At 35.2% G+C, this 23224-nt stretch overlaps 1 protein-coding gene across 8 annotated transcripts in view; it reads left to right on the forward strand.

The window, feature by feature from the left end:
* LOC147340723 (uncharacterized) overlaps positions 1-21303 on the forward strand; it is a 467968-nt gene extending 446665 nt beyond the window's left edge. For 6 of the 8 annotated variants that reach the window (XM_086386242.1, XM_086386239.1, XM_086386245.1 and 3 more), the window contains 4 exons: positions 3709-3798; positions 11802-14425; positions 17639-17721; positions 20747-21303. In XM_086386242.1, the coding sequence (XP_086242368.1) occupies positions 3709-3798; positions 11802-14425; positions 17639-17716 (2792 nt within the window). In that variant the 3' untranslated portion in view covers positions 17717-17721; positions 20747-21303. The remainder of the gene's footprint in view (positions 1-3708; positions 3799-11801; positions 14426-17638; positions 17722-20746) is intronic. The other 2 variants (XM_086386241.1, XM_086386246.1) reach the window with 1 other exon arrangement.
* Positions 21304-23224: the final 1921 nt, after the last annotated feature.

Raw genomic sequence — 23224 nt, forward strand, 5'->3', positions numbered from 1 at the left:
GTAGTTTGAGCTTTGGCATTGCCTTTCTTTGGGACTGGAATGAAAACTGACCTTTTCCAGTCCTGTGGCCACTGCTGTGTTTTCCAAATTTGCTGGCAGATTGAGTGCAGCACTTTCACAGCATCATCTTTCAGGATTTGAAATAGCTCAATTGTAATTCCATCACCTCCACTAGCTTTTTTCTTAGTGATGATTCCTAAGCCCCTCTTGACATCACGTTCCAGGAATGTCTGGCTCTAGATGAGTGATCACAGCATCGTTATTATCTTGGTCGTCAAGATCTTTTTTGTACAGTTCTGTGTATTCTTGCTACCTCTTCTTAATATCTTCTTCTTCTGTTAGGTCCATACCGTGTCTGTCCTTTATCGAGCCCATCTTTGCATAAAATGTTCCCTTAGTATCTCTAATTTTCTTGAAGAGATCTATAGTCTTTCTCATTATGTTGTTTTTCTCTATTTCTTTGCATTGATCGTTGAGGAAGGCTTTCTTATCTCTTCTTGCTATTCTTTGGAAGTCTGTATTCAGATGCTTATATCTTTCCTTTTCTCCTTTGCTTTTTGCTTCTCTTCTTTTCACAGCTATTTGTAAGGCCTTCCCAGACAGCCATTTTGCTTTTTTGCATTTCTTTTCCATGGGGATGGTATTGATCCCTGTCTTCTGTACAATGTCACGAACCTCATTCCATAGTTCATCAGGCATTCTATCTATCAGATCTAGGCCCTTAAATCTATTTCTCACTTCCACTGTAGAATCATAAGTGATTTGATTTAGGTCATACCTGAATGGTCTAGTGGTTTTCCCTACTTTCTTCAATTTAAGTCTGAATTTGGCAATAAGAAGTTCATGGTGTGAGCCTCAGTCAGCTCCTGGTCTTGTTTTTGTTGACTGTATAGAGCTTCTCCATCTTTGGCTGCAAAGAATATAATCAATCTGATTTCAGTGTTGACCATCTGGTGATATCCATGTGTAGAGTCTTCTCTTGTGTTGTTGGAAGAGGGTGTTTGCTATGACCAGTGCATTTTCTTGGCAAAAGTCTATTAGTCTTTGCCCTGCTTCATTCCGTATTCCAAGGCCAAATTTGCCTGTTACTCCAGGTGTTTCTTGACTTCCTACTTTTGCATTCCAGTCCCCTATAATGAAAAGGACATCTTTTTTGGGTGTTAGTTCTAAAAGGTGTTGTAGGTCTTCATAGAACTGTTCACTTTCAGCTTCTTCAGCATTACTGGTTGGGGCATAGACTTGGATTACTGTGATATTGAATGGTTTGTGTTGGAAATGAACAGAGATCATTCTGTCATTTTTGAGATTGCATCCAAATATTGCATTTCGGACTCTTTTGTTGACCATGATGGCTACTCCATTTCTTCTGAGGGATTCCTGCCCGCAGTAGTAGATATAATGGTCATCTGAGTTAAATTCACCCATTCCAGTCCATTTTATTTCGCTGATTCCTAGATTGTCAACATTCACTTTTGCCATCTCTTGTTTGACCACTTCCAATTTGCCTTGATTCATGGACTTAACATTCTAGGTTCCTATGCAATATTGCTCTTTACAGCATCGGACCTTGCTTCTATCACTAGTCACCTCCACAGCTGGGTATTGTTTTTGCTTTGGCTCCATCCCTTCATTCTTTCTGGAGTTATTTCTCCACTTATCTCCAGTAGCATATTGGGCACCTACTGACCTGGGGAGTTCCTCTTTCAGTATCCTATCATTTTGCCTTTTCATACTGTTCATGGCATTCTCAAGGCAAGAATACTGAAGTGGTTTACCGTTCCCTTCTCCAGTGGACCACATTCTGTCAGATCTCTCCACCATGACCCACCCATCTTGGTTTGCCCCAAGGGCATGGCTTAGTTTCATTGAGTTAGACAAGGCTGTCTTCCTATTGTGATTAGATTGACTAGTTTTCTGTCATAGTTTGCTTCCAAGGAATAAGTGTCTTTTAATTTCATGGCTACAGTCACAATCCACAGTGATTTTGCAGCCCAGGAAAATAAAATCTGTCACCGCTTCCACTTTTCCACCTTCTATTTGCCATGAAGTAATGGGACTGGATGCCATGATCTTAGTTTTTTGAATGTTGAGTTTCAATCCTTTTTCACTCTCCTCTTTCACCCTCATCGAGAGGCTCTTTAGTTCCTCTTCACTTTCTGCCATTGGATTGGTATCACCTGCATATCTGACCATATCATAGCAATTGTTGCTATTTCTCCCAGCTCTCTTGATTCCTGCTTCTGATTCATCCAGTCTAGCATTTTGCATGATGTACTGTGCATATAAGTTAAATAAACAGGGTAACAATATACAGTCTTGTCATACTCCTTTCCTAATTTTGAACCAGTTTGTTGTTCCATGTTTGATTTAACTATTGCTTCTTAACCTGCATACAGGTTTCTCAGGAGCCATGTAAGGTGGTCTGGTACTCCTGTCTCTTTAAGAATTTAATTAATTTAAAAGTTACAAAACTAAAACTCTGTCCCCATCAAAAAATAAACTTCCCCTTTCCCCATTTCACCCAAGCCCTGCTAACTACCATCATACTCATTGTCTCTGTAATTTTGACTAGTCTAAGTATCCCAGCAAAGACCCTGATGCTGGGAAAGATTGAGGGCAGGAGGAGAAGGGGATGACAGAGGATGAGATGGTTGGATGGCATCACCGACTCAATGGGCATGGCTTTGGGTGGACTCCAGGAGTTGGTGATGGACAGGGAAGCCTGGCATGCTGCGTTTCATGGAGTTGCAAAGAGTCAGACACGACTGAGTGACTGAACTGAAGTATCTCATATAAATATTAATCTCAAATGCAGTAGTTGTCTTTTTGTGCATGGCTTCTTTCAGTTAGCATAATGTCCTTGGGGTTGATCCATATTGTTGCATGTGTCAGAATTTTCTCACTTTTTAAGGCTAAAGAATGTTGGATATACCACAATTTGCTTGTCTGTTACCTGTTGATGGACATTTGGGTAACTTCCACATTTTGGCTAAGTTGAATAATGCCAAACAAGGTTGTAAAAATATATCTTGGAGATTTTGTTTTCAATTCTTTTGAGTATATACTCAGAAGTAGAATTTTTGGTATGTAAAGTAATTAAATGGCAGCCCACTCCAGTATTCTTGCCTGTAGAATCCCATGGATGGAGGAGCCTGGTGGGCTACAGTCCATGGGGTCGCAAAGAGTCAGAGACGACTGAGCGACTTCACTTTCACTTTCAAAGTAATTCTAATTTTAATTGTTTTAGGAACTGCCATACTGTTTTTTATAATCGCTGTACCATTTTACCTGCCCACCCACAGTTCATAAGGGTCTAATTTCTCCACATCCTCACTAACACTTGTCACTTTTTGTGTTTTGATAATATTCATCCCATGGGTGCTTATTAGCCAATTTTATAGCCAGTATTTCATTAATTAGGACAAGAACTCACTACAAATTCTTCTAGAGTTAACTGAGAATCTATTGAATATTTATATGGGGCAAAAATATCACCAGTATATACTAGAATATCATTAAGTTCATTTTCAATACTGTTTTAATAAACTCCAAGAAAACTGGATCACCGTTACAAATATATATTTGAAGAAAAATGGTATTACCAGAAATGTTTTTTCACTTCAGAATCATATAGTATAAAGTTTTACCCTCTATAATCTTACTTTTTAGGAATTGGAAAATAATTGAGTCTATTTAATATATTCATAGGTTTTTGGAGGCCTATTTTTCTATCACCTCCACATAGCCAAAGAAGGGAAACTGAAGAACAACACTCTGTGCAACAAATTGATAACAAAGGTGAGTATATTCAATAGAAACTGCCAAAGGATTTTATACATTTTATTCAATATTTAGAAAATTTTAAGCCCGACTTCTTATATATTGGATCTCTAAGACAATATCCAAGTCCAATAATTCTCTAGGAGGATTCACTGAACTAAGCACATAATAATACTCAAAGCTATGATTTATTACAATGAAAGGATACAAAATAAAATTAATAAAAGGAAAAGGCATATGGTTTGAAGTCTAATGGAAGTATTAATACAAGGTTCTAAAGTCCACTCTCACTGGAGTCACACAAGACTCATCTAATTTATCCACCAAAAATTATGATGACATGTATGAAATGTTGTCTACCAGGAAAGCTCACTAGAGTTATCAGGACCCAGGGTTTTTTGTTGTTGTTGTTGTTGTTGTTGTTGTTTGCCCAGGGTATTTTTTAACAGCTTTATTGAGATATAATTTACCCATTAAGCTACACAAGTAATAGTTTTAAGTATAGATATATACAACAATAACAACTGTTTTGGATAATTTTTATCACCATAGAAGTTAACACTGTACCTGTGGTTATCACCCAGTTACTCCTTCAACTGCCTACAGTTAAAGAACTGTAGTCTTTTTTCCAAAGTGACTGTATAATTTTCTCTCTAGTCTTAAGAAACCACTAATCTACTTAAGTATCTATAGATTCCTCTATCCTGGACATTTCATATGAACAGAATCATGTAATACATAGACTTTTGTAACTATATTCATTTAATTTTTTTTTACCTTTTTTTTTTAAATTTTATTTTATTTTTAAACTTTACAATATTGTATTAGTTTTGCCAAATATCGAAATGAATCTGCCACAGGTATACCCGCATTCCCCATCCTGAACCCTTCTCCCTCCTCCCTCCCCTACCCTCCCTCTGGGTCATCCCAGTGCACCAGCCCCAAGCATCCAGTACCATGCATCGAACCTGGACTGGCGACTCGTTTCATACATGATATTATACATGTTTCAATGCTATTCTCCCAAATCTCCACACCCTCTCCCTCTCCCACAGAGTCCATAAGACTGATCTATACATTGGTGTCTCTTTTGCAGTCTCGTACACAGGGTTATTTTTAACATCTTTCTAAATTCCATATATATGCATTAGTATACTGTATTGGTGTTTTTCTTTCTGGCTTACTTCACTCTGTATAATAGGTTCCAGTCTCATCCATCTCATTAGAACTGATTCAAATGTATTCTTTTTAATGGCTGAGTAATACTCCATTGTGTATATGTACCACAGCTTTCTTATCCATTCATCTGCTGATGGGCATCTAGGTTGCTTCCATGTCCTGGCTATTATAAACAGTGCTGCAATGAACATTGGGGTACACGTGTCTCATTTAATTTGTATAATGCTTTCAAGGTTAATCTATATTGTAGCATGTATCAGTACTTCATTCTTTTCATGACTGAGTAACATTCCATTGTATGGATATACTGAAATTTGTTTAGATATTTGTCAGTTGGTGGATGTATGAGTTAGCTACACATTTTGCTTATTATGAATAATGATGCTATGAACATTTGTATACATAGAGGTATATTTCCATTTCTCTTGGATATATACCTAGGAATGGAGTTGCTGTGTCATATGGTTATCTGATGTTTAATTGCTTGAAGAACTACAGACTGTTTCCCAAAGTGACTGCATAATTTTATATTCCCACCTGCAGTGTATGAGGATTCCTTTTTCTCCACATCCTCCTTGACACTTGTCATTATTTGACTTCTGTATAGCCATCCTGGTGGTTATGAAACAATATTAAATAAATAGTTTTGACATCTATTTCCTTGATGACTAATGATGTTGAGCATCTTTCTATGTACTTTTTGGTCATTGTATATCTTTCTTGGATAAATGTCTACTAGGATCCTATTTTTTTACATATATACATATGTATATATATATATGTTATTAACAAATATATATATATTTGTTATTAAGTTATGAGTTTCTATATATCCTGAAAACATATTTTTATCATATGTATGATTTGCAAATATTTTATTCCATTCTGTGGATTGTCTTTTCATTTTATTCATTGTGTCCTTTGAAGCACAGATTTGAAAAATTTTGTTGACATCAAAATTACTTGTCTTTATTCTATTCATAATATATACGTAATGTATAAGAATCACTTGCCAAATCCAAGATTGTAAAGATTTACACATTTTTTTAAGAATACTATAATTTTAATTCTTAAATTTGGTAGTTTGATCCATTTTGAATTACTTTTTGTGTATGGTGTCATGTTAGGGAACAATTCTTTTGCATGTAGATGTCCAGTTGACCCAATATCCCTTGAAGAGACTATTATTTCCTCATAGAATGGTCTTGTCATCCTTGTCAAAAATCAGTTGGCCAGAGACCCATGGTTTTATTTCTTTGAAAGTGAAAGTCACTCAGTCAGGTCTGACTCTTTGAGACCCCATGGACTGTAGCTTACCAGGCTCCCCAGTCCATGGAATTCTCCCAGCAAGAATACTGGAATGGGTAGCCATTCTGTCCTCTAGGGGATCTTCCCAACCCAGGGACTGAACTTGGGTCTCCTGCTTTGAAGGTGGATTCTTTACGAACTGAGCTATCAGGGAAGACATGATATGAAGAAAAGATATTCTTTTCACCAAATGTTGTTGGGAAGATTAGATATTGAAGTGCAAGATAAAAATTGTTAATTTTAATTCATTTCTTGTATCATATACAAAATTAACTCAAATGGAGAATAGAACTAAATATAAATCCTAAAAACATATACTACTAGATGAAGAAAAATCTTTGTGACCTTGAGTTAGATGAAGATTTACTATTTACTACAAGAGAGCATTATCCCTATAAGAAACACTTGATAAAAATTGGACTTCAACAAAATTTAAAAGTTCAATTTTCCAGAAAATTGTAAAGGAATGAAAGGATGCTATACACTATGAAGAGGATTTTCAACTCATATATTTGGTAAAGCACTGTATCTAGAATATAAAAAGAATACTCAAAATGCAATAATAAGAAGAAAAAACTAAATGTAAAATGGACAAATGGTTTAGGCAGACATGTTACCAAATTGGGCATCCCTGATGGCTCAGTGGCAAAGAATCCACCTGCCAATGCAAGAGATGTGGGTTTGCTCCCTGAGTTGGGAAGATCCCCTGGAGAAGGAAATGGTGACCCACTCCAGTATTCTTGCCTGGAGAATCCCATGGACAGAGGAATCTGGCGGGCTACAGTCTATAGGGTCACAAGAGTCAGACATAACTTAGTGACTAAAAAACAATAACAACAACGTGTCATTTAAGGCCAGTGTTTTCTTTTTGATTTTCTATCTGGATAATGGATAATCTGTCTGTCAATGTAATTGGGGTGTTAAAATTCCCCACAACTATTTTGTTAGTGTAAATTTCTCCTTTCATTTTTATTAATATTTGCTATATGTATTTAGGTGCTCCTGTGTTTCAATGCATATATATTTAATATTGTGGTACCTTCTTGTGGGATTGATCCCTTTATCATTATGTAATGTCCTTCTTTGATTCTTATTACATCTTTGTTTTAAATCTGTTTTGTATAGGATAAGCATTGCTAGCCCAGCTTTTTTTTTTTTTTTTCATTTCTATTTACATGGAGGCGTTTTCCATCTCCTCACTTTCACTCTGTCTTTAGATCTGGAGTCTGTAGTAGGGAGTGTGTAGGTGGGCTTTGTTTTTTATTCATTCCAACCACACTATATCTTTTGAATGGAACATGCAGTTTATTTACCTTTATTTATTTGTAGGTGTGTACTTGTTGCCATATTCTTAATTGTTTGGGGGTTGTTTTGCAATCCTTTTTTTCTTCTTTTGCTCTCTGCCCTTGGAATTTGATGACTATCTTTATTGTTATATTTGGATTCCTTTTTCTTTTTATGTGTGTGTATCTATTTTAGGGGTTTAGTTTGTGGTTACTGTAAGATTCATATCATATGTATATGATGCGTCATATGCATTTCTCATGGTGTAATCTGCATATAAATTAAATAAGCAGAGTGACAATATACAGCCTTAAGATATTCCTTTCCTGATTTGGAACCAATTTGTTGTTCCATGTCCAGTTCTAACTGTTTCTTCTTGACTTGCATACAGATTTCATAGGAGGCAGGTCAGGTGGTCTGGTATTCCCGTCTCTTTAAGAATTTCCCACAGTTTCTTCTGATCCACACAGTCAAAGGCTTTAGCGTAGTCAATAAAGCAGAAGTAGATGGTTTTCTGGAACTCTGTTGCTTTCTCTATGATCCAACAGATGTTGGAAATTTGATCTCTGGTTCCTCTGCCTTTTCTAAATCCAGCTTGAACATCTGGAAGTTCACCGTTCACATACTGCTGAAGCCTGGCTTGGAGAATTTTGAGCATTACTTTGCTAGCGTATGAGATGAGTGCAATTCTGTGGTAGTTTGAACATTCTTTTGCATTGCCCTACTTTGGGATTGGAATGAAAACTGACCTTTTCCAGTCCTGTGGCCACTGCTGAGTTTTCCAAATTTGTTGGCATATTGAGTGCAGCACTTTCACACCATCTTCTTTTAGGATTTGAAATAACTCAACTGGAGTTCCATCACCTCCACTAGCTTTGTTCATAGTGATGCTTCCTAAAGCCTACTTGATTTGGCATTCCAGCACATCTGGTTCTAGGTGAGTTATCACACCATCGTGATTATATGGGTCATGAGGAGCTTTTTTGTATAGTTCTTCCCTGTATTCTTGCCACCTCTTCTTAATATATACTGCTTCTGTTAGGTCCGTATCATTTCTGTCCTTTATTGAGCCCATCTTTGCATGAAATATTCCCTTGAGATCTCTTAATTTTCTTGAAGAAGTCCCTAGTCTTTCCAATTCTATTGTTTTCCTCTATTTCTTTGCATTGATCACTGAGGAAGGCTTTCTTATCTCTCCTTACTATTCTTTGGAACTCTGCATTCTGATGGGTATATCTTTCCTTTTCTCCTTTGCCTTTTGCTTCTCTTCTTTTCACAGCTGTTTGTAAGGCCTTCTCAGACAATCATTTTGCTTTTTCATATTTCTTTTTCTTGGGGATGGTCTTGATCCCTGCCTCCTGTACAATGTCATGAACCTCCATCCATAGTTCTTCAGGCACTCTGTCTATCAGATTTAATCCCTTGAGTCTATTTGTCACTTCCACTGTAGAGTCGTAAGGGATTTGATTTAGGTCATACCTGAATGGTCTAGTGATTTTCCCTACTTTCTTCTATTTAATTCTGAATTTGGCAATAAGGAGTTCATGATATGAGCCACAGTCAGCTCCCGGTCTTCTTTTTGCTGACTGTATAGAGCTTCTTCATCTTTGGCTCCAAACAATATAATCAATCTGATTTCAGTATTGACCATCTGGTGATGTCCATGTGTAGAGTCTTCTCTTGTGTTGTTGGAGGAGGGTGTTTGCTATGACCAGTGCGTTTTCTTGGCAAAACTCTGTTAGCCTTTGCCCTGCTTTATTCTCTACTCCAAGGCCAAATTTGCCTGTTACTCCAAGTATTTCTTGACTTCCTACTTTTGCATTCCAGTCCCCTATAATGAAAGGACTTGTAGCTTGTTGCCACACCAAACTCTGTAGGTACAGATCATCATGTAGAAATAAATTGGTTATTATAGATGTTCTGGCTTCCCATGTGGTGCTAGTCATAAGGAACCCTCCTGCCAACATAGGAGACATTAGAGATACAAGTTACATTCCTGGGTCTTGAAGATCCCCTGGAGAAGGGAATGGCAACCCACTCCAGTATTCTTTCCTGGAGAATCCTATGGACAGAGGAGTCTGGCAAGCTACAGTCCATAGGGTCCCAATGAGTTAGACGTAACTATAGTGACTTAGCAAGCACAGACGTAGATGTTCTATTTCATCTTTTGCATATGAATGCATTCATTTGCTTCTGGATATCAGAGATACATCTTTAAGATTATTAAATGAGAGCTACTTTCTTGTTTATGATTTGGGATCTCTCTGTGGGGCAGCCTGTGTACTGCTGTCTCATTTTTATCTTACTCTTAGTGTTATACCTCATTCCTAATTACAAGATACTATCCAGTTTAATAATACAAACTCATGCATGATGGGCCTTTTTTTCTAATGGTGTATTTCATTGAGTTTAAGAACTGTGTACACCTTCAATACCATATACTTGCAATTTTTTTCCAGATTAATTACAACTGTTTTATATTCCCTATTATCTTGAATGTGAAAAAGTCTAACAAGTAGCCAAATTACATCACTCTTTTGTTTTTGTCAGGGAATAAGCCTTTGTCATTAATTTATAATAATAGCACTGTATGAATAAAATATATAGTGCATATTATTGAAGAATAGAGCCACTGAAAATACTAGTCACCCCTCTCTTTCAGTATTTCCTGGCACTCAGCTTGAGTTAATAAATGTATAGTCATGCTTTGAGTATTTACTATAAAGCATAGAAATAGATACTACTAAGTCTACATTGGAGAAGGCAATGGCACCCCACTCCAGTACTCTTGCCTGGAAAATCCCATGGATGGAGGAGCCTGGTGGGCTGCAGTCCATGGGGTCACTAAGAGTCGGACACGACTGAGTGACTTCACTTTAACTTTTCACTTTCATGCATTGGAAAAGGAAATGGCAACCCACTCCAGTATTCTTCCCTGGAGAATCCCAGGGACTCGGGAGCCTGGTGGGCTGCCATCTATGGGGTCGCACAGAGTCGGACACGACTGAAGCGACGCAGTAGCAGCAGCAGCAGCAAGTCTACATTATTTTACATTATGCATACACCATTGACTGCTATGAGGGCAACATAATGACTGCTTGTATTTATAAGAATGTGAATTCCTTTTTTTATGAAGACTATACATTTTAAATGTTTCATAGTAGACCAAATCATTTATATATAAAATTGAAACTATATATATATATATATATATATATATATATTCAGTGAATACTTTTCAGAATGGACCTACTTAAATTTTTCTCTTTTATAAATACCTAAAGATTATGAGTATATAATTAAAATTTTATCCTAAGTATTCTATATGACCCTAAGAGAAACTGGATGAGAAGACACATCTCCTTCTATATAAAAATTCACTGTTAGTTTCTAAATGGAAGCTACTACTCAGTGTTCCTTGACTCCTCCCCAAATATGATGCAGTGTTTGATGCCAAAACATGGAGAAATTGTTCTTAGGACTTAAGGCAATAGTGGAAAGAAATCTTCTGTTTTAAAATTAAATCACAATGATTTTTACTTTATTTCTGCCTGTGTACCTGAAGAACAGTTATTCCATACATTTACTGAACTGTAATTTTAAAGTTGAGGTATAGGTAAATATCTAAATTTCCAGAATCATATGCCAGTGAGTTCTTGACAGCTGCATAAAACTGATCCTTGATAATACATTTACTATCAGGAAATTTTGCCATTTTGACACATCAAGACCAAAGAAATTTTTGTTTCAAAACATGAAGATTGTATTAATTATAGGGATTATATTCCAGGAAAGAAAATATTGCCAGTATTAGAATGGTCAAAAAAATTCATTCATAGCATCTTATAGAAAAACCCAAAGTTTCTGGTCAACCCAATATTTCTAAAAGCAAGATAAAATTAATATAGATATGCAGTATCCAATATGTGAAAAGCAAGTTTTATTTTGGCCAAATGATGCCAATGAATTCCTATTTAAACTAAAGATTAAGTTCTCTGAATCTGAAGAGAATAAAATCTGAGATAAATGACCATGTTTCATTTTTGTGTCTTAATAAGCCCAATATGACAGCTGTTTGAGCAGAAACTGTAGCATCATGGCTTCCTTTTGAAATATCCAATAGTAAGAACCTATTGAAGGAAATGGCATTTTTTTCCTTTGCACAGATTTGTGTGTGTGTAATGTTTATTGTGTTTGTCAAATTCATTTTTTTCATTGTTCTTGCTTATATTTTACTCTTCTCTCTCTAGCAGTGTCCAGAATTCAGCTTGTGAGATACCCAAGTGATGACAAGATTGTAAGATTCAAAGAGACATCACCAACTCTGAGTGATAAGCAAGACTCACAGCTTAAGTTAATGGAAAAGCGCAGCCACAACCTTTTTTCAAACCCAAATACTTTCATGAATAACAAGCATCACAGAAATGCCAGCCACAAAATTTCTGTCTGTAAGAGTTGTTACACAGACTATAGATACCTACAGAGATTTCAGAGTTCCAGGTCTCAAATGAGTCCTGTTCATTTCCTAAATCCTCAGGGTTACATCTCTGAATTTTTAGTGCCTCTCTGCCACCCTACTTCCATGAGCCTTTGGTTTGCTGTATGCCCCAAGACTCACAGAAATAACACATACACTTTAGACACTGGAGCTGTTTTATGTTCTAAATGTTTTGTACAAATCAATAATTTTTCTTTTCATAAGTGTCTCATTAATTTTGATGATGATTCAGACCCTGACTGTCCTTTACATCTCCAAGTTCCCTTGGATTCTAAATATTCTCTGAGTTCCAGATCTATTAGACACCACAAGAGTTCTCAGAACAGCCCTTTATCTCGATCCTTGGATCCTGAGCATTCTGTGGGCATCCGCTGCCCTTTCCACCAGGAGGATTATAAATATTCTTTAGGTTCAACTTCTTTTTTACACTGTGAAAGTTGCTCAGCTTTCCAGAATCTCATGGGCTCTACTGTTACTCATACCTTTCCAATGAATCCTCAAAATAATATGAGCCACCATAGTACCCCCGGCCCAGGCAATGTCATCAACACCAGCAACGCTGCTGGCCTTGAAAGCGAGGGTAAGTTTAAACTTACTGCCAAATTTGAAAATGAGGCCAATCCTGATGATGAGACTAAACTGGTCATTACTGGCAATCTCAAAGATAAGGCCAAACACAAGCCTCTTTTGAAAGATGAGGCAAAACATGAAGATGAGACAGATTCTGAAGATGAGAAAGAGCCTGAAGATGAAACAGACCCTGAAGATGAAAGCAATACCAAAGACAGGAAAGATCCCAAAGATAAGTCTGACCCTGATAACACTGATCCAAAAGATAGTAATGCTGAAAATAATGCAGACACAAGCAATGAGTCTGATCCCAGTGGTGATGCTGACTCTACAAGTGGAGCTGATTCTAACAGTGATGCTGACTCTAACGGTGGAAGTGAATCCAGCAGTGAACCTGACTCTAACATTGATAGTGCTACTAAAAATGATGCTAACTCCAAATGTAACACTGATTTTGAGGAAGACAAACACACCAACAATTCACAAAATGTCTTTGTCCCAGATATTGATGTTTATCAGGAGTGTACTGCTGACTCCAATAATGACTCTAATCCCAACTACACCTCTGGACTCCAAAATGGAGCTGGCCCAGACTGCACTTCTGGTTCCTGCAAGGGTGCTGGCTTCAGCATTGATTCAAGCAGTATCATTGGCCTCAACAATGGACTTGGCCCCAAAAATGCACCTAGCCCTAACATTAATGAATCTGACCTCCAGAACAATGGTTCTGGACCCCAAAATATAAGACTGCATCCCTTCAGCCCTGGACTCAGCAGCAGTGTCTCTGGCCCCAACATTAATGGCCTTAGACCCAATAATAGCCCTGTCCTAAACAACAATAACCCTGGCCTCAACAATAATAGCCCTAGTCCCAATAATAATAGCTCTGATCTTGAAAAAAACCCTAATTCTAGCTATAATGCCAGGCTTAGTAATGCTACTAGTCACAATATTGCTTTCAGTCCTAACAAGGATGCTAACTCCATCTATGAAACAAAATCTATCAGTGCTGCTGGCCACAACTATGTAGCTATTTCAAACTGTGGTTCAAACCTTGAATATGTCCCAGGATTTACCCATGCAGTAGGTTCTAATTTTGTAGATAACCCCAACTGTAGGGCCAGAAATAGCTATGCTGCCAGTCCCAGCTCTACTTCTAGCACTGTCAATGTCACTGACACCAGTTACAGCACTAGTTGCACTGGTGCTATTAGCCCAACTTATACCAACTGTGCCTCAGACACTAACCATGAGCCCAGATTTACTCATATCATTAGCTCCAACTTTGTCATCAACCCCAATTATCATATCATAAACACTCATCATCATTCTAGTACCAGCAATGCTAATAATCTCTCTGAGACCAAATTGAAAATCAATTCCAGTTCTGCTATTCCTAATATTGTTTATAGTAACTCCTCAATTTTTGTTGCTGGCACTAACTGTATTTCTACTCCTGAAAAGTTGACCACATCTAAATTGAATCCACCTAAGCTTGGTAGGAGTTATACAATTTTTGATGACTACAGATTTGGTCCCTGTTTCAAAGATTATCCTGGCCCCATGGATTCTGTTAGTTTTAAACATGCCACTGAGTTCAAGGATGTCCTTGATGCCAAGGAATCTGGTTTTTTAAAAGATTTCTCTGAGGTCCAGAATCCCACTGTTATCAAGGAGCTTGCCAGCTTAAACTTTCACTCCAATTTAAATATTCCACTCCCTAGTTTTGATATTATAGTAGAAGCTGAACCACTAAATGTTGTGAAGTTTGCCATGCCATCAGATGCTATGAATCAATTTTTAAAGGTAAGTTTATACAAATGTAGATTTTATTTTCTCCACACTTCCTACAATTCAGAGGGCTACATTGGAACAGGATTTTAAAAACTCTATTTTTATTTACTTGGATATTCAAACCATGGAAAATAGGAGACAAGGTGTCCAGTATTACTTCTCCTTTGACCCTGTAGCCAACAACATGGTTTTCCATTTAAAAGATCAAGCTGCTAAACAACTGACAAATAGCAGAATGGCCTTGATTGCACTGTGACTGGTTAATCTACCACTTTATCAAGAGTTGCATAACATACTATCTAAATTTTGTACTGTTTTACCTACTTCCTCTCACCTGTACATGGCCTGGTGTTGGTTCTTTCCTTATATGTGCAGAGAGAAAATATAGTTAAATGAACTTTAAATACCATGGATCAAGACATTTTAAAACAACTATCTCTCAAAAATCCCATTTTATGAAGAAGGTTGTTCAGAAATAGTCATGATATTCTAATCTCCCACTTAAATAAATTAAATTTAAATTAATTAGATGAAATAATATTTGGGAGCAAAAAACCCCAAACCTTTGATACTTTTGACTTAAAATTTACTTTATCTTATTTCCCCTGAAAATAAGTAAAACTAATATATTTTAATAAGTCTTTATCAAATGTTTCTTCTAGCACTCTGAATTGCATACACAAAGATTTCTGTTTGATAAAATGTTTTTATCAGCAGCACGTAATATTTATTTTGATGAAACTTTACCAAGATGTTTTCATTGAGGCATAATTTAGTATGCTTTGAATTTTAGCCTTGTTATAGTTCATTAGACATGACGAACAAATATACTTAATTTGGATTGTTGTGTCTGTGTTCATAAGTGTGCAACTTGAAATAACTGTTTTCTATTAGGATGTGTTTTCTATTAGAATCTGTGTATTCAAAATAAGGCATATATTCTTATAACCAAAATGAAAGTACAAAATCAGTATCTTCTTAATCCTCCTGTACTTTAATAGAGGAAAATTTTGTGATTTTCCCAAGAGAACACACCTCCCAGGAAATAGTTTTAATTGCTTAGTATGAATATATAGCTTCTGTATAGGTAAACATAAGGATAATATTGGCCAATGATAACTAATAAAAATAATATTGCTCAGATACAAAACTTAACATTAGAGGGGAAAAAAAAAAGATGTTTTCCCCAGGTATTTTTCACAAATGAAATTTTACAGCAGTATGAAAGCATTTAAATATGCTTTATTTTATGGCTTTGATGTTTTAGCTAAATGAAAGTCTGATTATAATAAGTTTTAGCTTACTAGTTAAGGAAGGTAGCTAACATTTTGCAGTTCAAATCATAGTATCTAAGAGCTGTTTCCTAAATTGGGATATGTAAAATATGTTGGTTTTGGGTGAAAGCTATACACAAAAAAATCAAATTTTTAATGGAGGATATTTGATTCCCCAAAAACATAATAATAAAAAGCAGTTCTTAATAGAACTTAATAGACTACCATAAATACTATGCTGTGGGTACATACATTCCAACCTTTTGACTATGGCTATGTAATGGAAATATATGCAATGACTTTATTTTCATTGAAGATAAACGGACTTCACAATACATTCATCAGTAGCTTAAGAAACTATGTATTTTGCATGCCTTCACTAACAAAGTATTTTTCTGGAAAAAATACGTGATTCTCTTTCCTTAGAGCTTTGATATTTTCATATATCCCTGGTTTGTTACATCCTTGTCCATACTTACCTCACAAACAATTATAATGGGGATAACAAAAGTGCTTTCCCCACTCAAACAATTTAAGTGAAAGAAGCTCACTTTAAATGAATAATTTATTTACCAATTATAAGTGAACCAAACAGCCAGCTCAGCATCAGAACATATAGTCAATCCATTCATACTATCTTCATTCAGTCATTAAGCTTTTAATAAGTAAATAGCACAGAATGCTTTAAAAACATACAGACTAAGTGAAAAAATAGTGCCCTTTAAAGCACTTGAAGTTAGTTTTCTTAACGGGAAAACAAGTGGATGTTTGAAGGTAGAAACTATATGAAGACAAATAAAATAGCATCTTGCTGAGTTTCCAGAATGGTTAGAAACATTTTGGATGCTTAGATCACATGTCACTTGAAGTTACTTTTCTTAACAGGAAAACAAGTGGATGTTTGAAGGTAGAAACTATATGAAGACAAATAAAATAGCATCTTACTGAGTTTCCAGAATGGTTATAAACATTTTGGATGCTTAGATCACAACATGTCACCAATGTATTAAAATAGTTGTAAATATGTATGTGTGGACTATTATTCTGGTTTGCACTTTTCAGAAACAAGCAAAATTGTAACTCGTGAAATCTGTCTTTTTGTGAAGTTTATCATTGACTTCCATGGATAATGGTATTAGAACTATGTTACTCAGAGTCTACAGTCATTTAATAAGTTATCTAGTTACAATTCTGCATAAACAATTTGATTCCATACAAAAGGTAATATTAGTAGCCTACCTTTTTCAAACTGTGAAAATAGCTTTGATTTATTAATAAAATTTGCTCAAGGATTTAATTAACTTAAGTCCTTGACAGGTCCAAATGTACAGGAGAAGAGTTGCATTAAGGTCATTCAAAGCAGTGACACTTCTAATTTGTGGTAGATTTTTTAAAGTACGAATATGAGTTAGTAGTGACACTGAAGAAAAAAATCTTCACATAGTACAGTCTATTATAATGAGAGTTGTGTGAATATGGAGTTATTCAGACCTTCCTAGCAGCAGGTGTCTGAAAATATCAATCAAATACGTTATGCTTTTTGCACCAAAATTCTCTTGAATTAGTAAATACTTCAAAAATTAACCACAAAAATGCTTTTGTTTATAAGTATTTGAAGAAGTCTTTGTTCAAGAAAGGCTTAATTTGCAGTATGTCTTCAAAGTGGCCAAAATTTTCCTACTTTCAATTCAAAATGGTCTACTTAATATATTATTTCCTTCCTATTTATATAGCCAGGAATTTACATGAATAAGTTTAATTAATCTGCTTAATATTTATTGAAATAAATTTTAGTTAAGCCAATCCTTTAGGCAGATAAATATAGTACCTACATATTCCAAATAATCAAAGCAATGTCTTGCCTAATAGCTTCTTAATTAAATATATTTACATACAAATAAACTATTTTTCCATTCCTAGCTTTTTAGGAATTTGTTGTGTTTTGTTACAGTGGAAGACATGTTTTCTGGGGATTTTCAGTCTAAGATACAGCAAAATCATCTCCTACCCAAAGATACTGCCAACTTAATCAAGGTCTGTTAATTTGTTAAGCTACTTTAATGAGGCCAGCTGTGCACCAAACTTTTTCATAAAGTCACTCTCTTATACATCAATTTGATAATATTTCTTCATAATACTAAAGTGCTTCCATAGTATCTTATTGCTGGATTCCTTAGCAGATAGTATAGGGTCATCAAAGTGTTTAATTGTGATAGAGTCAACTCCCTTTGGGATGAATCAGTAAAAGATCTCAAATTGAGTATAACAAAATAATATTGAACAAATCAACAATGTTCCTTCTGCTGACAATGTGACCTGCTGCTCTCTGAATAATTTGGGAGAAAATGATCGTTAGTCAGCTAAAGATCAAGGTTTCAGATTGAATCCAGCCTCTTTCCTTTATCTGCACTATTGTGTAGTTTTCTGAGCCAGCCATAAAACCTACAGTGATTCTGGTGAGCAATCCAAAGGAAAACCAGTTGCCCCAAGCTCAAAGTAAAGAGCACTTTGTTACTGCCCCTGTTGCAGAAAATTTGCCAATAACCTTCTTTTTGTAGGAATTTCAGAATATATATTTTTCCCTAATGGATCGAGTTCTTTGGTCCAGTCCCCTCGAATATAACAATGGGATAAATGATGTACTATATCTAGACACATAGAGAAAGCCAGACCACATCAACGTGAGTCCAAATATTGGTAGGGACTAAACTGGGAGAACTTAAAGACAGTATGTTATTGAGCATCATATATCTTAAATAATTGACTAAAGAGGCATTTTATTCTCAAAAAGATTTCACTAGAATTTTAAATTCAAAAAATGTTTGCTGCAGTGATACAAGTGTGCATTCGACAACTGTAGAATCTGTATAATCTGCCATGTGTTCCAGTTTGAAAAAACTAAGGCAGCTGTGTCTAAATTTATTACATTTTCTACTTAGAGGGACAAGTAATAGACTAAAGTTTCCAAAGTTTTAAAGCCTGAGTTTGGATGTCAAAGACAATAAATGTTAAATGATTAAACAAGCAGAGTATGAAATCTCTCATGAATCAAGTCAATAAATTTACTTCTAAAGATAAAGTGGATGTTTAAAGGATAAAAATTTATCCAGTGTAGTACAGTTCCTCAATAAAATGAAGAGTGGGGATAAGAAGGCAGCAGTAAGCAGTATATTGGAGGAGAAGGCAAAGGAAATAATGTTATATGGAGAAAGAGTGATATTGTGGAATAATAAGCATGATCCAGTAATCTTTACTTTGTTTTTATCACATTGCTGAATCCCAATATGTTTTGGCTAATCTAGGTTCATTTGTAAAAGAAATACTTATCTTTGTATTCCTGATCTTCCCTTATCTCATCACATACACAACACAATTGCAGACTTCAAAGTTATAACTACCAAAAATATAAGCACACTATTTTAACAGATACTCACTTATTTACTGCTAGCTTATGTTTTTCCTTTTCTGAGGTCGCTGTATCTCCCTGACCTCCTTACTCCACACAGAAAATAACTATTGTATAAAGCTGTTCTGAGCCAACTCTACTGCATAGCTGCTGACTCTGGAAGCTTGACCTCCAAACATATCCCCAATCACCTCCTTTTTACCCATGTCTCACAGAAAGTCTATACACACACACACCCCCCACATATAACTTCCTCTGCTTTTGTGTTACTTTAGGGGCCATTACCATCTGAGTTTTTACAGTGACTTTAATAAGAAAATAATTGTATTACAAATGATTAAATTACAAATGAATTTCTAGAATACAACTTTTATTTATAAATTGGGAACAATCTATATTTATTCATGCCTGCTATTTTGGTAGATCCTGAATAAAATATGGTTAGTCAAGTAATAAGTGAAGTGTAAACAACAGAAGAAACCAGCACTAGCATTATTTTATTTCATCTCATAAATGCTATACTGCCAATGTCTATGGGTCACAGCCAAGAAGCACATTTCATTCAACCTAACTGCATAATTGTAGATAATCAGACAAGCAAAGGATTGCTCTAGGCCTTTAAAAGATCATTTCTAAATACTTTCACAATATTCTGAATCTGAAAAAAAGTTGACTAAGATTTGTTAATTGTGAAAATTTTAAGCAAAAGTTCAGAAAAAATCCAATTCTCAGTATGATTATTTTCATGACTTCGTACTACTCTTGAATATAGTTTATAAACAATATTGTGCTAAGTTGCTTCAGTCGTGTCCGACTCTGTGTGGCCCCATAGACGGCAGCCCACCAGGCTCCCCCATCACTGGGATTCTCCAATGCATGAAAGTGAAAAAATAAAGTGAAGTCACTCAGTCGTGTCTGACTCCTAGCGACCCCATGGACTGCAGCCCACCAGGCCCCTCCGTCCATAGGACTTTCCAGGCAAGAGTACTGGAGTGGGGTGCCATTGCCTTCTCCAATAAACAATATTATATGACATAAAATATTGGAAGAACATCAATTTTGAAATTGAAAAATACATAAAATCTAAGGTAAACCTTCAGACAGCTATTTAATAACCAACATTTAATAGCACTATCTGAAATGCATTCTTGAGTTTCATATGTATTAGCTTATTTTATCCTAACAGGCCTATGATGTTACATAATTTTCCCTATTATCCCTATATTACAGATGAGGAAAATGAGACATTATGTACTGAAGTAATTTTTATGATCATATAGCTACTAAATGAAAAAGAATCAGAGTCTAAAATTAAACATTTAGAGTTAATTATGTTTATATTTTAATAATATGTAATTAAAAGTATCAAGTATAGTAAATATTGTGTTAACCTAATATTAGCAGACATCTAGGTTACAAAATGAGCATTAATGTGGTTCTATTTTAGTATTTTAAGATATAATATTATATCTATAATTGTAAAGTCATCACAGTAGTTTCTTGGGCATGGGTTTGAAGCTTTCAAGGCTCATGATACCCAATATTTTCTTTAAATAATTACTTAAAGTAGTCTGAAGATAAAAATGTTTTTTCTTTCATTACCACTTTTAACTCCCAAGTTTTTTGTGTTTGTTTTTTACCCTATTGTTTCAGGTTTGTTTCAGGTCAACCTCCAGACAGGTAGCAGAGAAAACCTCCACCCTTGATTAATGAAAAGAATACATTGAGATGGAAAAGATAAAGACACAGCAAAGAAGATTTTGAGGATATGAGCAAATAACTTCAAAACTTAGAGTCCCATGAGCAGTATTTATTATATGTTCTTTCTCACATCCCCCTTCCCATTACATTAAGTGTTGCTTTAAAATATATTGTGACAATTACCCCATTCATCTTCTTTGCTTCTGCCAGACTCTAGAATTAGGAAATGGTCCTTTCTAGAAATCCTATACAAATATTTTGTATTGTTAATGACTCAAAAGTGCAGTTAGATTTTTCAACCAGAAATTCTTTCCATCTATTATGTAAGTTTCCTTCTCCAGAAGATGGTCTTAACGTTTGACAAATCTTGTGATAGATGCTTTTAATACTGTAATGACCACCCTAGGTTTTATACCACCCACAATCAATCAATATTTTATTGTTACTGTTGTTTATTATTGTTATAGTTTTATGAGTGTGGTAAACAAAATTAAAATAGTTGAGACTCATCAGTATTGTTCATTGTTTGCATAACTTGCTATTTTCCCATTCAACCTTGTTAACCTAGGAAAACTGATAATGTATGTCCTTTATCAATTTATCACCACTCTCTCTGTATGCCTCTTTTTTGTTACTTAAATCCAACTGTCTGTTCCAACCAGAGGAGTCTCCTCACTTTTTCCCTATAGTTTTTCTTGTATATACAGGCCCCATATTATTTTGGGTACATATCCTCAATTCAAGACCTACCTTATCCACAAAGCTTCACACTTCTGTAAACAATATTGATCCTTCCATTCCCAAGTTTCTGTTCTTCAGGTCAGCTGAAAAAGATCATAGCACATTTGGGGAACTGCCCATACTTAGTGTGCATTATAGTCCATGGTGTGATCAGGGACTGATGAGAAATGAGATTGGAAAAATAATCAGGAAATTTGTCACAGTAGGAAATCTACATTTCACTCCAAAGGTGATAGATAGGTAACCCTTAAAAGATTTAAGTATGTGGCAATATGATATAATTTAGAGGAATAACGCTGATGGTGGTATGGAAGATGGATTTAAGGAGAAGGTGTAAGGGAGTGATAATAAAGCACACCTGCATGGTAGTCCAGACTCTAATTCAAAAGGACTTGAAATAAACCTGTAAGTAGTAAGAATAGATAGGAGAGAACATATTTGAGAGCTATGATAACAAAACAGTTGGAATTACTGGATTGTTTGATGTAAGAGGAAGTTTACTGTGAAGTTTACTATATTTTTCAACTTTCCAACATGGGAAGATAATGGTGCCATTAAGCAAATTGGGAATTAGAGAAGAATGAGAAGGGGGAAGGAGGTGTGGGGTGATGTCATAGTTTTGAATTAAGATGGAGATTCCTGAGTAACATTTGGGTGATGATATTGAAAATTCATCTAAGATAAGCCCTGACCTTTAATATACCCTAGATGTAGAAGATATAAAAAACTCACAATGTTAGGAATTCCTCATTATACATATAAGGTTAACCATTTCATGAAGTATTATCATAATATTTAATCTTAACAATTAACATTTAAAGTCATCATCACATATAGTACATAAAAATATGGAAATAAAGTATTCAAAAACAAATATGTTGTCCAAAGCTACAGATATAATAATTGGAAGAACTTGGAACTAGAACACTTTTATGGCAGTGATGGGTTCTAGAAAGTAATCCATGGCTCAAAGAAAATGTTCATAACAGAAATTCTATTTCTTTGATATTCAGAGCTCTGACATTGTGTTTATGTTAATTTAAGAACAAAAAAACTCAAAAAGAAAATAATAAATTATATTTTTACATAAAAAATACTATGGATATAATTAATCTTTACAGATTTCTGTGCTTTGTCTGAGTAGTCATAAATTACCCAAAAAATAAATTGCCTTTTTCTTCATTTTTTATTGTGGTGAAATACACATAACATAAAATTTACCATATTAATAATTTTAAATATATAGATTGGTGGCATTAAATACATTCACAACCATCACCACCATCTACCTTCATAACTCTTTTCATCTTATAAAATTGAAAATCTTACCCATTAAACAATATCTCCCCATTCCCCCTTCCTTAACCCCTGACAACCACTTTCTACTTTCTATATTTATGATTTTGACTACCCTAAGTACCTTATATAGTGGAATGATACAGTTTGTGACTGGCTTCTTTTGCTTAGCATAATGTCCTCAAGTTTCTTCCACGTTGCAGCATATGTTAGGATTTCCTCACTTTCTAAGGCTGAGTAATATCCCATTGTATGTATATACTGCATTTTACTTATCTAGTCATCCAACAATGGACAGTTGGGTTACTTTCACATTTTAGCTTCAGTGAATAATGCTTCTATGAACATAGATCTACAAATCTCTCTTTAAGAGCCTGCTTTTATTTCTTTTGA

Source organism: Bos grunniens, chromosome X (genome assembly GCF_055505025.1).
Source record: "Bos grunniens cultivar Pamir isolate PY7600 chromosome X, Bosgru_T2T1.0, whole genome shotgun sequence".
Classification (NCBI taxonomy): Eukaryota; Metazoa; Chordata; class Mammalia; order Artiodactyla; family Bovidae; genus Bos; species Bos grunniens.